The sequence below is a fragment of the Gymnoscopelus microlampas genome (genome assembly GCF_963454915.1).
Source record: "Gymnoscopelus microlampas genome assembly, chromosome: 21".
In the NCBI taxonomy this organism is placed as follows: Eukaryota; Metazoa; Chordata; class Actinopteri; order Myctophiformes; family Myctophidae; genus Gymnoscopelus; species Gymnoscopelus microlampas.
Genome location: NC_139958.1, coordinates 39,064,727 through 39,080,462, shown reverse-complemented (window position 1 = coordinate 39,080,462; position 15,736 = coordinate 39,064,727). Strand labels below are relative to the sequence as shown.

The window sequence follows — 15,736 nt, the reverse complement described above, 5'->3', positions numbered from 1 at the left end:
TGTGCCCATATATGGAGATCTCTGTATATGCCTGTCTACCTGTGTCCCTTTTATGCCCATGTATGGAGATAGGTTAGTTGTACCCACATTTCTGATGTCATGATAACACGGTGTGTCAGTTGTCATGCTGTCTGTGTGACACTGACAGCATGTCTACAGTCTATGCCAGCGGTTCTCAAACTATGGGTCGCGGGAAGGTGCCGTTGGGGTCACGCATTGGCAACCGGGAAAACATAAATGTAACCAAGAAAAAGGTGGGGTTGCTCACCCAGCTCCAACCGACCGAGAACCAGCAGCAACATAAGCCAACATACTGTACACAACTTCGAATCGAGAGGTTATAAATACATGGACCACCGCGGGTCCATTTGGTTGTAGTTGTACCCTCTCGGAGTTAAATGAACACTGGCCAATAATAAGTGCATAATTTATCTGTTCAACTTGTGTATGCGCCTGCAAACAAAAGAAGCCTCCGAATCAGCATTTCCGAGCAGGGAGGTCCTGCTCACAGTCAGCCAGTAGCCTGCTCTGTGCCGGCCGGGATGGAGGTACACAGACAGTCGGTGGGCTCACAGATAAAATTGCGAGCTGGATTAAGAAAATGTTGGCTAAATATGCTTCGGTTTACAAATCCGTGCACAGAAACACTTCCGTTGCTTTTATTGATATGGCGTTTCAGTGCGCCGAGCTGGAATCGAACCCCGATCTCCTGCTCAGATCACCGCGCAGGTGACGAGCTGCGTGAAGAACGTTTCACAGAGCGAGTCCGGGCGAGTCTTTTGGCGACGTCGCCACAATATTAGCATATATTCATTCATTGCATTGATAATAGGGCTACAAATCCACAGGAATAACTGCTCTGATTTCATTTTCTAATATATATTAATATTCAAGGCCAACAATGTATGCTTTTATTTTAGCCCATTCAATCCGGGAACGCATCTGTGTCACTTTAGATTTCTTTGGGCTATTCAAAAATAGCAGATATACAAGCTCATAGCGCGGCACTATGAGCTTGTAGATCTGCATTTTTTTTTTTTATCGTGAAAATCTGTGCAAATCTTTGAATATAATGTATTCAAAGATTTGCACAAATTTTATATTCTACAAACAGTTTTTTGAAAAAACGTATGTTGCTATATCAGTGGTGCTCCAAGCACCAAGCACATGTCAAGCACCCCGAAAATGATATGTATTTGGCCGCGGACCCCCATCTCAAAATATCTTGTTCCAGGGACCCCCCAGAAGCACAGATCCGAGTTAAAAATGTTCGCTTTAAAACATATATATATATTCAAAATTTTCAAAAATAGCAGATCTACAAGCTCATAGTTATATAAATAAATCAAAAAATTACGCACAGGTGCGTTCCCGGTCTCAAAGGGTTAAGATATTCTTTGTTTCTAAATTGTGCAATAAATAAAGTGTGGGGTCGTCAAAATAATTCCCCCTTAAAATGGGGTTGTGGTGTAAAAACGAGAACCCCTGGTCTATACTATAGAGGGGTCCATGACAAGGTTTCATGGGGTCCCCAGCAAAACACTATAGAAACTCGGTTCAACCCCTATATAATACATTGGCTATTTTATCACAATGTGACGTGTTGTGACACAAATTATTTTCAATTGGGTCCGCATTATACTTAACTTGGGGTCCTTGGCATGAAAAGGTTTGAGAACCACTGGTCTCTTTGTAAATGGAGAAGAGGCTTATCTTTCCTTCTGTGCAGACAGACATTTCCTATAAAATGTATGTCTGCCCTACAATCATGGCTCTACTCAAATTCTAATTGGTCTTAGATGTAGCTAAACATGTTCTCCAACTAGCCTTCCTACAGGGTTGGAAACAGTGTTCATTTCATCGACTAAAACTATGACGAAAAATGTTTGTTGACTCCTTTTTCACTGACGAAATCTAAATAAAAACGAAAATGTTACGGAGGGACTTTTGTGGAGAAGAGATCCAGTGGAACTAAGACATGTGCATTTCATTCACACATATGCTAAAGTTATTTTATCAGGTAAGCTGGTTTGTTTATGCTGAAGCTAAAGAAACCACCAATGACTGACCTGTACTGATTAGAAAAGTGAATGGCCCAGAGTTTCTTATCTTAGTTTGTAAATTAAAAGATTGATTCGCTGAATGAGTACTTTCCTCAAATTGAAACAAATGTGTACTAAAAAGAATGCACCTTTGAGAATCATTCAAAACAATGCATTACACTCTAACTGTTAGAGTCAATTAAAATGTAACAGGGTTGTTAGAGTCTAACAAACCTGTTACATTTTAATTGACTTTTCAACTGTACAAAAACTAAAACATTTCATATCACTAAAATTTGAATTTATTCAAAAGACTAACTAAAACTAAATCAAAATGTGCCATTAAAATTAACACTGGTTGCAAACAACTCACTCTTTTAGTGAGCTTCACAACATCTCCTGTGAGTGGCATCCTCCACACGTTATCAACCCTGGTCCCCCATATTAAGTTATCAACATGAACTGTGTATTCTTTAAATGAATTTCTTGTATCATCTGTTTGTTGTATTGTTTCTTGCTAGATGTGGAATGTTTTACATGGACCACAATGGAAACAAACACGTGGTTCATGTATACTCGAGACAAAGAGACTCCAGTGCATTCCATAAACTTCCGGTTCATTGCTTTGTCACTATTCGCCAATAGAAGGCTCTGTAGAAGACTGGCCCGATGAAGTTAACGGAGGTGACGCAACTCTCCTTAAATGGCTCTGGTCGTGTCCAGGAACACCACCTCCTCTTCTGGCCCGGCCTCTATATGTGGTCGTTGATCCTTGCCGTCCAAGAAAACCACCTCTTGGTGGCTCTGCTTGACATGGGAGCTGCCTGATGGAGTTATGCCTGAAAGGATGAAAAGGGTAAGGGTAAGGGTAAGGGTCTGGGTTAGGCATAGGGTAAGGGTAAGGGTCAGGGATAGGTATAGGCATAGGGTATGGGTATGGGTTAGGGTTAGGGTTAGGCATAGGGTAAGGGATGAAACGTCGAGGGTTAGGGTTAGGGTCGACACGTAGCCGATCCTGGCGTGACTTGTACTCCCGCTTGTAAAGATCTTTCCAGTCAGTGTCTCTGGATGATCCGCCGCTGGATCCATCTCGTCTGTTGAAGTCCCGCTGGTAGATGTGTCTCCACAGTGGGTTGTCTGCTGTGACGCTGTGGAAACGTCCGCTAACGGAGGACAACGCCACCAGGCTGTGGACGTCCAGAAGCCTCAGGATTGGGAGCAGAAGCTCTGGGGGAAGAGCGTCCAGCCCAAACGCAGCCGGCAGAGCCATGGAGTCTCTGGCTGCAGCTATTAAAGGGAACGCCAGCTGGTCTTTGAATGTCCGCGACAGCGTCCGCAGATGGTTAAACGCCGCGGCTGCACTGGAGCCCGCCCACGCCGCTCTCACAAAGTTGGATGGACTCAGACACAGTTTGCCCACCGTTGTCGTCGTCGTTGCTGTCGCATCCGCCGTCTTGATCTTCAGAGTGGCGTTGATAACAAGCTTGGCTCCCATGGACACGGCATTGAGCATGACGAGGCTCTCCTCACACAGAGGATGAGTGTAATGCAGTCCGTACGCTCCGCCCGCTTTCCTCCAGCCGGTGGGCATCGCCGCCATCTCACCACCAGGCGCGATGTCGGAAGAACCGCGATGAACGAAGCCCGTCTCCAGCATCAGGAGATGCACTGCCACCACGAGGCAGTCGGCGGGGCTGCCGCTTTGGGCTCCGTGGTGCAGGACTTCCAGGTAGTGGGGAACCTTCCCCTCCTCTGCCTCGCTGCAAAGCACGGGCTCCCAGGTGCAGACTTGCATGCGTGACGATTGGCCGCTGCCGCTAGGCTCACTGGAAGAAGGTGTAGCATCCATGTGGTTTATCTGGCCGCGTTGTTGGGATGGCGTACGGCTGCTACAAGTGCTGCTGCTGCTGACAGACCGGGCTGAAGGGGAGGCGGTGGACAGGAGCACACTGATAGAATCCCCAGAAACGATCCCACAGGAGGACAGAGTTTGGAGGACAGTGTCTGCAACCACCAGAGGCTCTGTGCTGTTCAGAGACAGAGTGAACTCTGTGTCCGGACTGAGTCCGTGAGAAGGTAGAAGGATCTCCTGGACCTGCAGTTGGAGATCTGCCAACGTGGGCTCCTCTCCCGCCAGCTCAACTCTGCTGATTTGGTTGTTGATCTGAATTCTTAACCTCATGCTTCCGGTGCTGATGTGAACGACAAACGACGTTTTGTAGAAATCCCCGATCTGCTCTCTCTACAAAGGGCCCCCTCACACCACCGCTCTCACAGACTCTGTGACAAAAGATGTGACATAAGGTGCGACACGAAGCCGCGTTTTATAGCTGCTTGACATCTGATGTCATCAAATATGACATCAGTCTTTACTCACACACCTGGTCTAAAATATAGGGTACATCATTGCCCATGTATGGAGATCCACAAGCTGATAGGTTGAAACACTTGCCCATATTGTGGAGATTCCCAAACTCTCCCAAGGTGGTGCCTCATCAGTATGACATCACCAGCTCTCATGTCAGATGCGACATAAACCGTTGCCTAGCATCACCGATTTGCTTGTGTCCCCTGGGGCCCCTGACACGCCCATATATGGGCATGTTGGTCGGATTGGAGGTGTAACTTGTAGGTGAACTCTAAATGTGAGGGCCGCTATGCAGCCTGAACCTAGATCTATCTGTCTGTCTGTCTGTCTGTCTGTCTGTCTGTCTGTCTGTGTCCCTTTTATGGCCATATATGGAGTTCTGTGTCAGGTATGCTCAAATATGGAGTCTGGCCATGAGGTCAGTACTATGATGTCATTTTGAAGACATCAGAGTACTCCATATATGGGGCTTTTAATAATAATAATATTATGAAAAGATTTTCATAAATGTTTTAAAACTTGAAATGGGACATTCTGCACAATGCCTCTTACTTCTGGTACATTTGTATACCAATACTTTTGTACTTTTACTCAAGAAAACATAGTCCCCAGCCACGGCCTTCGGCCTGGCGGAGACAATAACTGGTACTCAATTGCAATTCCAATAAGCAATATGCATTCATCACTGCAAACAAAGTGCAGGGACAAATACAGGCAGTCATTTGCAGTGATTGTAGGCTACTATTGATTGTGTAGATCAGTGGTTCTCAAAGTGGGGTCCGGGGACCCCCAGGGGTCCTTGAGGGGGTTCCAGGGGGTCCCCAGCCAAATTGGTTATTGTAGCATCCAAAACAGGTTTAATCACTTTAACGCTACATACGCTGTCCGTTTGAAAATAGCCGATCTCAGATCTGCTATTTTCAAAACAAAGTAAAAAACTATAATTTTGAATGCTTTTGAAACGTTCTAATAACTCAAATATTGTATGGCGGGAACCACTGGTGTAAATACCAGCTACAGTAACAACTGTTTGCAGTTTAGTTGTCAGCGATAGTGCGTCCATCTAGGCCTGTCACAATGATTACATCATCGTCTAATCGAAATTATTTGAGATAATCACAATTATTTTTTAACATTCGTCATAATTGTTGAAAAATGTTCATACATTTTTAAATATAAAAAAAAGCAGATATAGCAGATCTACAAGCTTACAACTCGTCACAAACAACTGTTTCTGCTTTCCTTTTAAAGTATGAAATGATTAAATATGCCAGTAATTCCTTTGTATGTTCACTCATATCTGCCCAGGGCAATTTCTGTTTACGAAGTCTAAAAGGCTAACAGATTTTCTTTAATAAATTTTTTTATTCCAATGTTCAATGCCAAAACCCAATTCAATCGTTAATCGCGACTATTTGTATGACAATTGATCGGCAACTTAAATTTAGTAAATGGTGACAGCCCTACTGTAGGTGCAGCCAGGCGGTTAACAGTTTAGTTGTCAGCCATGGTGCGGTCCATCCAGGCGCGCAGCCAAGGGATGGCGGAGTACACGCCAGGTGTGGTGGTAATGCAGCCCCTAATGCCCCAGGAGGTGACACCAAACAGCATCCAGGCTCCGTTCTTCTTGCACACCAGGGGTCCGCCACCGCCACCCTGAAATAACAAGAACCGTGTGTTTTGTAACCACTTAAAAAAAAAAACATAGTGTCTTTTCTGTTTTCGCTCTACATGAAACGCTGAAATTAGCCGATCTACAAGCTTACAAAGTACACGTTTTTCCCCACAATATGGATGCTGGGGTTTTAACTAAGTGCTTAATCCTCTGGTGTCTGGCTTTCTTTTTTTTTGTATTTTAACCACGTCACCACGTATCCACAACAATGTTCTAATCTAATATATATTTCTTATTTTATGTATTTATGTGTTTATGTGTTTATGTGTTTATGTATTTATGTATTTATGTATTTATGTATTTATGTATTTATGTATTTATGTATTTATGTATTTATTTACTTATTTACTTATGACATGCCTAAAATGGAGACACCAGGGTTAAAGTGGTTAAAGAAGTACTTCACCCCCAAAATGACTTCTTTTTTTTTATTACTCATATGAAGCCTTGAATACATTGAGAATTTGTCACCTATGCGGTCCAAATATCCAAAATAAAGAAAATGCTCTATGAGTTGAGGAAAATAGGGGTTCATGATTAACAATAGCAAAACCATATCAAATATCTGTTTGTAAGCAACTAAAGAACAAGTATAATCCAAGCCCTCTTGCATCCAGTATGTGTCCCTAGAACTTTCAAAACGTCACATTTTCACAGAAACTTTAAGACTCTTCCGGGATAAACAGTCTCATGTGAAAGAGATATGATCCTGGGTGTGCGTGTGGGATTCAACACAGGTGACTGACTTCATATGCACTTGTTCTCCCAGGTGTGGGCGTCCTTAATACAGTACATGAGACACGTTTCAGCAGACATGCAGTGTTTCAGAAGTACTGAGCAGACTTGATACAGGAAGCTTGTAATTATACTTTGAGAGTTGTGTTGGAGTTTATTAACATATTTTTGATATAGTTTTGCTGTTTTTAATCCTGGAAGGACCCCTATTTTCTTCAATTCATCAAATAAAAAAAAATCTCTTCGCTTTGGGATTCTTCATTCACCGTAACCTCCATGATAGGTGAAGTGGGGGTGAAGATTTCCTTGAATGTGTTTGACGTCTAATGTCGCGTTCACACTGGCAGCTACAAGAGATACGAAGCTAAAAAAGTTGACGCGGTTTTGTCGACACACTCGTTGACGTCAAGCATGCGTCCGACAAGCAAGCAAAACTATAAAGGAATCTATAACGCCTACGGTTAAAAAGAGCACGGAACTGACGTAAATAATTAGTTTGACCCCATTGCAAGCAGGCATTGTGTGAAGAGAAAAGTTGAGTGGAAGTTGAAAGCTGCAGTTAAAACCAGCTCAACTTGGATGGCAGCTTTGATTTTGTAGCAGCTGCAAACGTTGGCCGTTGCTTTCCATCTTCATGAACGTGGCATTCATCCATTAAGACCGGGAACGCATCTGTGTCATTTTAGGATTTCTTTGGCTATTCAAAAATAGCAGATATACAAGCTCGTAGCACGGCACCGAGTGCTGCACTACGGGCTTGTAGATCTGCTTTTTTTTTTTTATCGTGAAAATGTGTGCAAATCTTTGAATATATATATTTTTTAAAGCAACTTTTTTTAACTCAAATCTTTGCTTCTGATGATTCTTTAATGTCTTCTAAATCCTAACAGTTTTTTGAAAACAACACTGTTGCTATAATCAGTAGTTCTCAAAGTCTTTCATGTCAAGGATCACCAAAATGATATGTATTTGGCCGCGGACCCCAATCTATTAAAAAATATGTTGTTCCAGGGACCCTCCCCGAAGCAAAGATTTGAGTTAAAAATGTTCGCTTTAAAAATATATATATATATATTCAAAGATTTGCACAAATTTTCACGATTATTCAAAAATAGCCAAAGTATAAAATAATGGTTAATGTGGTTACACAGATGCGTTCCCGGTTTGAATGGGTTAACGTCATCTTGACATTTTTCCCCTCTCTTTTTCATTGAAGGGTGTCACTCACCTGGCAGGTTTCAGCCCCGTTGGCTCCAGCACACAACATCTGACTGCTGATGGCAGAATGGCGGCGGCCCCAGTAGCTCTTGCACTTCTGGAACCCCCAGAGGGGCAGGCAGGCCTGCCGGAGCGTGGTAGGTGTCCTGGCAGCTGGGAAACACAACAGAACGTACATAATGATTCAACAGTTTAGCTTTGAGCTAATAGACCAAGGTTGGGGGGCCCTGTGCGTTTTCAGAGCATGTTTATTTTTAATGAACAATCAATCGATTGTGCTGCGGCCTCGATCAATGGAACTAAGGTAGTGTACTTTAAGTTTCTATTTATCACATCAGCTATCACGATGAAAACTGTGAAAAAAAATATGAAAACTAGCCTCGGCACACATTTTGGGATTGATTGATTGATTGATTGATTTGATTGATTGACTGATTGAATGAATGATTGAATGATTGAATGATTGAATAATTCAATACAGTGCAGTACAGTACATAACAATACAGGTCAAAGGTTATGCTAAAGGTTGTTTCCATTGTAGTCCATTGTACTAACGAATTGCTGCTATAGACACCTATAGTATGTTAAATGGTGCATTTATACAGTGTGTAGAAAATCCTCTCACTCTCTTGCTGGGAGTGGGTGGAGTTGGACCCTGTGGTTCTAATCATTTCATTAGTGGTGGGCGGAGTCTGGTTTTAGCCTAATTTGTCACACCTGAGGTAGGTCTATATAGGCCCAGGTAGTGTCAGACCAAACATTTGTCACCAGGGGAAGAGGTGCTGCTGGCTAGTGCTCCTATGTTGTATGTCCACTTGATGCATTATATGTAAGTTCTGTTTGTTTCCTGTTTATTAGTACATATGTTCCTTTTGATTATTTGTTTGCTTGTTTCCTGTTTATTAGTACATATGTTCCTTTTGATTATTTGTTTGCTTGTTTCCTGTTTATTAGTACATATGTTCCTTTTGATTATTTGTTTGCTTGTTTCCTGTTTATTAGTACATAATGTTCCTTTTGATTATTTGTTTATTTGACATTTATGCCTAGTTTTTATCACTTGTTAAGTTACCTTGCCTAAGTTTATTGTTGTGTACTTTGTTTGATTGGTTCCCCTTGTTTGTTCTATTATAGTTTAAAATCATCATCAATCATCACCATATCATCATCATCATCAGCATTTGTGTTGTACACAGAACTGGCAATAAACCCATTTTCAACTCTCAATCCTGGTCTGGTCCAACTGCTCTTGCCGGCATACTGGTGTCGGGGTATATAATTTAGCCAGGCAGTGAACTCTCTACCAAGACATTTTACACAGTGCTTTGATCCAAAGCGCTTTACATAGATTGTGCATTCACCCATTCACACACACATTCATACACCGACGGCGGAGGAAACCATGCAAGGCACCAACCTGCTCATCGGGAACAATTAGGGGTTCAGTGTCTTGCTCAAGGACACTTCAACACTAACTCTGGGGGAGCCCCCCAGCCCGGGATCGAACTGGGAACCTTGCGGTTTCCAGTTCACTCTACCTGGCCACTCTACCCCTGAGCCACTGTCGCCCCATATATGTGCCACTCAGAATGTCTCTGAAAGAGGCTAAGCTGTCTATAAGACCATCTGTCTGTCTGTCTGTATATCTGTGTGTCTGTCCGGAGCAAATCTCGCAAACCGCTGGACCGATCAGCGCCAAATGTCTTGTGCACACTGTTTGTCACTATAGGCTAATGTACAATCCACACATCCTACTCTCTCCTACTCTATTCTACACTGTTGAACTGTGGTTGATGGGTGTGTTTGCTCTCATTCACTCACGGATGTAGCGGGTCAGGCCCCAGCCGGTGGCCACACAATTGGTGCCATGATGGTAGTTGTCGCACGTCTCGGCGACGCACACAGGGGACACATAGCTGTTCATCCGGGCAGGGTGGGCCAGTTTGATCAGGGCAATGTCGTAGTCATGAGTTCCGGCGTTGTAGTCAGGGTGCTTGAAGACCTAGCATGTAGGAGAGATGAATGGAAAAAGATAGTTTGTTAGTGCTTGTTGACTGAATGAATGCCTGGCTCCAACCACATTTTCCAATCTGGAGCCAAGGAACATTAGAAACTTCAAAACATGTACTGTAATTGCCAAAATTAGGAGCAGGTAATGGAGAGAGGACCCTGATAACAAATGTAACAAAATTATGTTGTGTCCCTATTTTATCGTCTCCGTCTGGAAACCTCATTATCTCCAAAACTGCTACTTTTCGGGATTCAAATAAAAAAATAACAAACGTAGCATAAACGTGGCGTGAAGCGTCGCGTTTCGAGCTTGTATATCTGCTTTTGTGTGATGCTCTAGTATGATGAAGTAGGATGTTAATTTACGAAAAAACACAAAAGGTTAGAGATAAGAGGTGTCTGCCCGACAGCAACAATATGCATCATGTCATACTGTATCAAACAAAGCAGCCTACTCGTGCAATACTCTTCTTCTGGATGCCTCAGTGTTTCTGAGGTCGTGCTGGCCCAGGATCACACGGTGACTTGTGCTGAAAAGGTTTACAAAGAAATACACAATGATGGAGGGTGTTTAACTCAAAAATACACAATGATGGAGGGTGTTTAACTCAAAGAGGAGAGACATGCAGAGCAAGGTGCAAAAGGCAAAGACATTTTATTTTTTAAGGGCTATGGAATGAACGAACGAACAAACGAACGACAGAAAGAAATTAACCAACGAACAAACAAACAAAACAAAGACACATGGCGGCTTGACTACCATACCTGGCCTTGCAGCTTGCAGCAGTCACCACCCAGTACTTGCCGATCAGCGTTCCACCACAGAAGTGCGAGCCGCTGGCCTGGATTCACATTGTTCTCATTAGCAAACTGTACGTTTGATTCAACATAAGAGCGCTTCAGAAAGTCTGCCATCATGAAACGACAAAACAACAAACTGTAGCTTCCCATCTTTCCTTACGTCCGCCTTACTGTCACCCACTCCTTTGCATCATGCATGCAAGCATGCACGCACAGGTACACACACACACACACACAGAGCAAACACTCCACTGCACGGTCCATTCTAGTACAAGGGTTCCCAAACTTTTCAGGCCGTGACTCCCCAAAATAATCATTTTTGAACTGACCACCCTGACAAGCACTTGGAATCGTAGGAGTTGAGGCATTACATTTAGCTTGACTCGGTTCCACAGATAATTGTCAAAATAGGTAATATTTGACAATTTCACCAAAGTTTGACAATTTTTCATAGTATAGTTTGTTGATTACTTTTGACGCAATGAAAAATTAATTTCAGAGGTGTTACAAATGTCTTAAAAGCTGTTTAAGCGCTTACATTGTCACTTTAGAAATGTGCAGATACCCCGAAAACACTTATACTGTAGGTTGGTTTCTTTAACTGTGAGAAAACAATGTTGCACCACATTAAGCTAATCGTCTGGGGACCCCCCAAAACAATGTCTCAGTTTGGGAACCACTGCTCTAGTAAACAAAGAGTTGTTGGTGATTTACCTGCAGGGACGCCTGCCAGGGCCAGGAGTGAGCTACAGCCTGCCGGCCGTTAATGATCCCCAACCCAGAACATCCAGGGATGTTTGGACGGATTTCTTTTTTCTTTCTTTTTTTGTGCCATTTAACCCTAAGCCCATAGTCGAAAATAGCCATAGCAATTTCATCTAAAAGCTTGCAAGATCAGCTGGTAACACTTGCTATGCATGTCTATAAGTCTTCATAAACATAATGATAATGCATTATAACCTACATATAACACTGTTTAATTATAGTTATGAGAACTCATAAATACTCATGATGCTTTATAACAATAATCAACACATAATTGAGCATTTTATAATGACCTATAAGGTCAAGTATAAAAGCTATTTCATCGGCTTATAACACTGTATATTTACAGCTAAACAAGCACTCTTAAAGGGATAGTTCACACCCAAAATTACTTTTTTTCTATCGATTAGTCACCCCATGGAGACTTGATATTGTTTTGTTTTTGTCGCATTCTTAAGCCAATAATTTGATGACCGGCAGGTAGGAGACCAAACGAGTACCGCTTCCTACCGGTTCGCTGATCATGAAATTATTGGTTTAGAAATGCGAGAAAAAAGAAAAGAAAGAAAAAATGGGTCAAATACTTGAGTAACATTTTTTGTCTCTACCCACATGAGTGGGTCTCCCAGGGTGGTTCCATTCTCCACGGTAACTTCTGCAAGGGAATACAAGTGGTCTGCTGATGCTGGATCTGTACCTGTTGAAAAGATGGACGGCAACTGTTCAAGCTGAGCAACACAACTTCAAAGTGACCTCCATTACTTTGGATTAGAGTTTTGTCATGTTCCTTCTAAAAGTCATTAGTTAAGTAGGTCAGAGAGAATTGGATCCGAGATGTAGTGGAGTAGTAGTAAAAGTATTGGAAATTGGAAATACTCAAGTAAAGTACAAATACCTCATAGTTTTACTTAAATACAGTACTTATAAGTAAATGTACTTAGGTACTTTACACCACTGCATGGGGGTCCTTGAAATTTAAAAGTTTGAGAGCCACTGCATTATTGCGTTACACACAGAATACATTCATTATGAGTGATTATTCATTTAAAAAACAACTCCTACCTGAGCTCCAGAGCAGCAGGAACAGAATCAATCTTAGTTTGAACATCTCAGTCTGTCAGGACAGAGACGGTGATGCGCTGCGGCTGCTGGAATACACTTACTCTTAAATGTGAACCTGACCTTCACTGACCTTCACTGAACAGCACGGCGTCTTTTATCTTGATGTTTTTTGACACGTCAGCTCCTACTCATTATCTATTCATCAGGGAGTGATTTCAGTTCTTAATGGCATTCCGCTGTCATCAACAAATCCTGTTTTTGCGTGCCACACACACGCACGCACACACACACACACACACACACACACACACACACACACACACACACACACACACACAGACACACACACTTACACTTTCCTGTAAAATATGTCTATCTTAACATTACATTGATAAACAGATGAAGACCACAAGCAAATGTAAAAGGGAAGTCAAGGTGAGAACCGTTGCGTCTCACACATTAGTCAACCATTTTGTTAACCACTGCTGACTTTGAATTCTCTGTTCTCTGTCTTAATTCATGTGTGAACTGTATACTGTACAATGCTAGGGATGATCAGTGATCACAACACACACATTTAAAAAATGAACATAAATTCTTTATATTTTTGTACAACAAAAAATATGCTTTTGAAATCAATTGAGGTTGAACACATGTCCCTTGTTCTGGGAGAATGTGGAGAAGTGCAAGTTGCTACCTCTATCACTGACTGAAGAACTGAATGTCAGGATTCTTTTTCATTTTTTTACGGGGCCAGGCTTCCAGCATGGACCCGTATTGTTATTCTGATTATTCCGTTTCTTCAGAACTGCCACTTTTGGCAGTTCTGGCTGAACCGTGCAGTCGCTTTTTATGAAACTCTGCCATATCATAGATGGTCATGAAAAACGATCAAGAAATAATTCTCACAATCTTTCGTCAAAAGGTGGCGCTATAGCACTCAGTTGAAAATGCCAACTTTGAACAGGTACAACTCATGCCCTGTTTCACCTACAGCCATGAAACTTCGATGCACACATGCGTCTCCTCATGCTGAACAACTTTCACACTCTGACTTTTGACCTCTGACCTTTAGATCTCCCACCATTTTGAATTATATGAAAAACAGTTAAAACCTATCTCCTCCTGGGATTTTTGAGTAATCTGCACGAAACTTTTTACACATGAACTTTGGACCTATGCCAAAAAACATTTGCAAAATATTTTCCATAAGTGAAAAAATGAAGCTTTAATGAGCCAATGAATATTGCAGTTTTATGACAATTATTCATCTGCCCCTAACACATATATGCAGACTTACCATTCTTTGAAACTTTGCAGAAATGTAAAGGGCCATTCCAAATATCACTGAAACCAATCTTACTCCAATTGGTCAAACGGGGGCGCTATAGCAATTTTTTGAAAATGCAAACTTTAAACAGGCAAAAGTCATGCCTCGTTTGGCCGACAGCCATTAGACCTGCTTACACATGTGCCTTGACTAATGAGGAACACATCTATCACGTTGACCAGTAAGCACCGCCCTTAGATTGTCCGCAATCTTGAGCAGTTTGAAAAACACTTTTTCAGCTATTTGCGTGAAACTGTATCATGTGTGTGATCTCCTTTCACAGGTTCTTGTCTGTTGGTGGCTTCTCGCTTAAATGTGTGCCCCACAACCTGAAGGTCACCAGTTCAAGCCTCACTTGGTGCAGACTTCATCTAAGTTGCATTTCACACAACATGACTATCAATGAATACATCTGCAATTGTTAAAGATAACATGAAATACTTAATTGAGTGTTTTTTACATACAGCTGATCTACAATCTCACAACTTTTCAGATAGCAATGAGAGTATGTTTTTTCAATGTATAACATACTTCATTGTGAAAATAGCCGATGTACAATCTGACAACTTTTAATGGTTTGTGAGCTTGTAGATCGGCTACTTTGCTTCTGAGGAGATGTACAATTTCTTCATTGGTAAATGGTTTGTGAACGAGTGATCTTAGTGTTAGTGAAACAGGGGCTTGGGTCATGACAGAAGGCAAGCGTTTGTGATCCTCAACAGACAACATCAGCCTGGACAAAGCTATAGCACTATAGGTAGTGTTGCAGCTACCTAAGAGTGCCTCTTGACCGCAAGGTTGCTGGTTCAAGCCTCACTTGATGCACACTCATTTAAGTTGAATTGCAAAAAACATGACTCAATCTATTCCGTTTCCATGGCTCTCTCTCTCTTCAATCTATTCCGTTTCCATGTCTTTCTCTTCAATCTATTCCGTTTCCATGTCTCTCTCTCTGTCTCTTCAATCTATTCCGTTTCTCTCTCTCTCTCTCTCTGTCTCTTCAATCTATTCCGTTTCTCTCTCTCTCTCTCTCTGTCTCTTCAATCTATTCCGTTTCTCTCTCTCTCTCTCTCTTCAATCTATTCCGTTTCTCTCTCTCTCTCTCTCTTCAATCTATTCCGTTTCTCTCTCTCTCTCTCTCTCTTCAATCTATTCCGTTTCTCTCTCTCTCTCTCTCTTCAATCTATTCCGTTTCTCTCTCTCTCTCTCTCTTCAATCTATTCCGTTTCTCTCTCTCTCTCTCTCTTCAATCTATTCCGTTTCTCTCTCTCTCTCTCTTCAATCTATTCCGTTTCTCTCTCTCTCTCTCTTCAATCTATTCCGTTTCTCTCTCTCTCTCTCTTCAATCTATTCCGTTTCTCTCTCTCTCTCTCTTCAATCTATTCCGTTTCTCTCTCTCTCTCTCTTCAATCTATTCCGTTTCTCTCTCTCTCTCTCTTCAATCTATTCCGTTTCTCTCTCTCTCTCTCTTCAATCTATTCCGTTTCTCTCTCTCTCTCTCTTCAATCTATTCCGTTTCTCTCTCTCTCTCTCTTCAATCTATTCCGTTTCTCTCTCTCTCTCTCTTCAATCTATTCCGTTTCTCTCTCTCTCTCTCTTCAATCTATTCCGTTTCTCTCTCTCTCTCTCTTCAATCTATTCCGTTTCTCTCTCTCTCTCTCTTCAATCTATTCCGTCTCTCTCTCTCTCTCTCTCTCTCTCTCTCTCTCTCTCTCTCTCTCTCTCTCTCT

At 42.0% G+C, this 15,736-nt stretch overlaps 2 protein-coding genes across 2 annotated transcripts; both read right to left on the bottom strand.

Moving 5' to 3' along the window:
• Positions 1-2,741: 2,741 nt before the first annotated feature.
• On the bottom strand, positions 2,742-4,224 carry LOC311037965 (F-box only protein 7-like; the record flags this gene model as incomplete). The annotated part of the gene is made up of 2 exons (XM_084047260.1): positions 2,742-2,881; positions 3,048-4,224. 2 exons carry the CDS (start codon positions 4,222-4,224, stop codon positions 2,742-2,744), a joined length of 1,317 nt encoding a protein of 438 aa, XP_083903386.1.
• Positions 4,225-5,822: 1,598 nt separating this feature from the next.
• LOC311037631 (chymotrypsin A-like) lies at positions 5,823-11,656 on the bottom strand. Its single transcript, XM_084046864.1, has 6 exons — positions 11,564-11,656; positions 10,814-10,890; positions 10,504-10,578; positions 9,860-10,040; positions 8,049-8,191; positions 5,823-6,066 (listed from the first exon to the last, which is right to left on the bottom strand). Exons 4-6 carry the CDS (start codon positions 9,960-9,962, stop codon positions 5,905-5,907), a joined length of 408 nt encoding a protein of 135 aa, XP_083902990.1. The 5' UTR covers positions 9,963-10,040; positions 10,504-10,578; positions 10,814-10,890; positions 11,564-11,656; the 3' UTR covers positions 5,823-5,904.
• Between the last annotated feature and the right edge of the window lie 4,080 nt (positions 11,657-15,736).

Excerpts from the sequence above, each read along its gene's own strand:
- LOC311037631 (XM_084046864.1), bottom strand. The coding sequence starts at position 9,962 with ATGAACAGCTATGTGTCCCCTGTGTGCGTCGCCGAGACGTGCGACAAC. Across the intron at positions 8,192-9,859 it reads GGGCCTGACCCGCTACATCC|CTGCCAGGACACCTACCACG; the intron begins GTGAGTGAATGA and ends TGTGTTTCCCAG. Across the intron at positions 6,067-8,048 it reads ACGGGGCTGAAACCTGCCAG|GGTGGCGGTGGCGGACCCCT; the intron begins GTGAGTGACACC and ends TTGTTATTTCAG.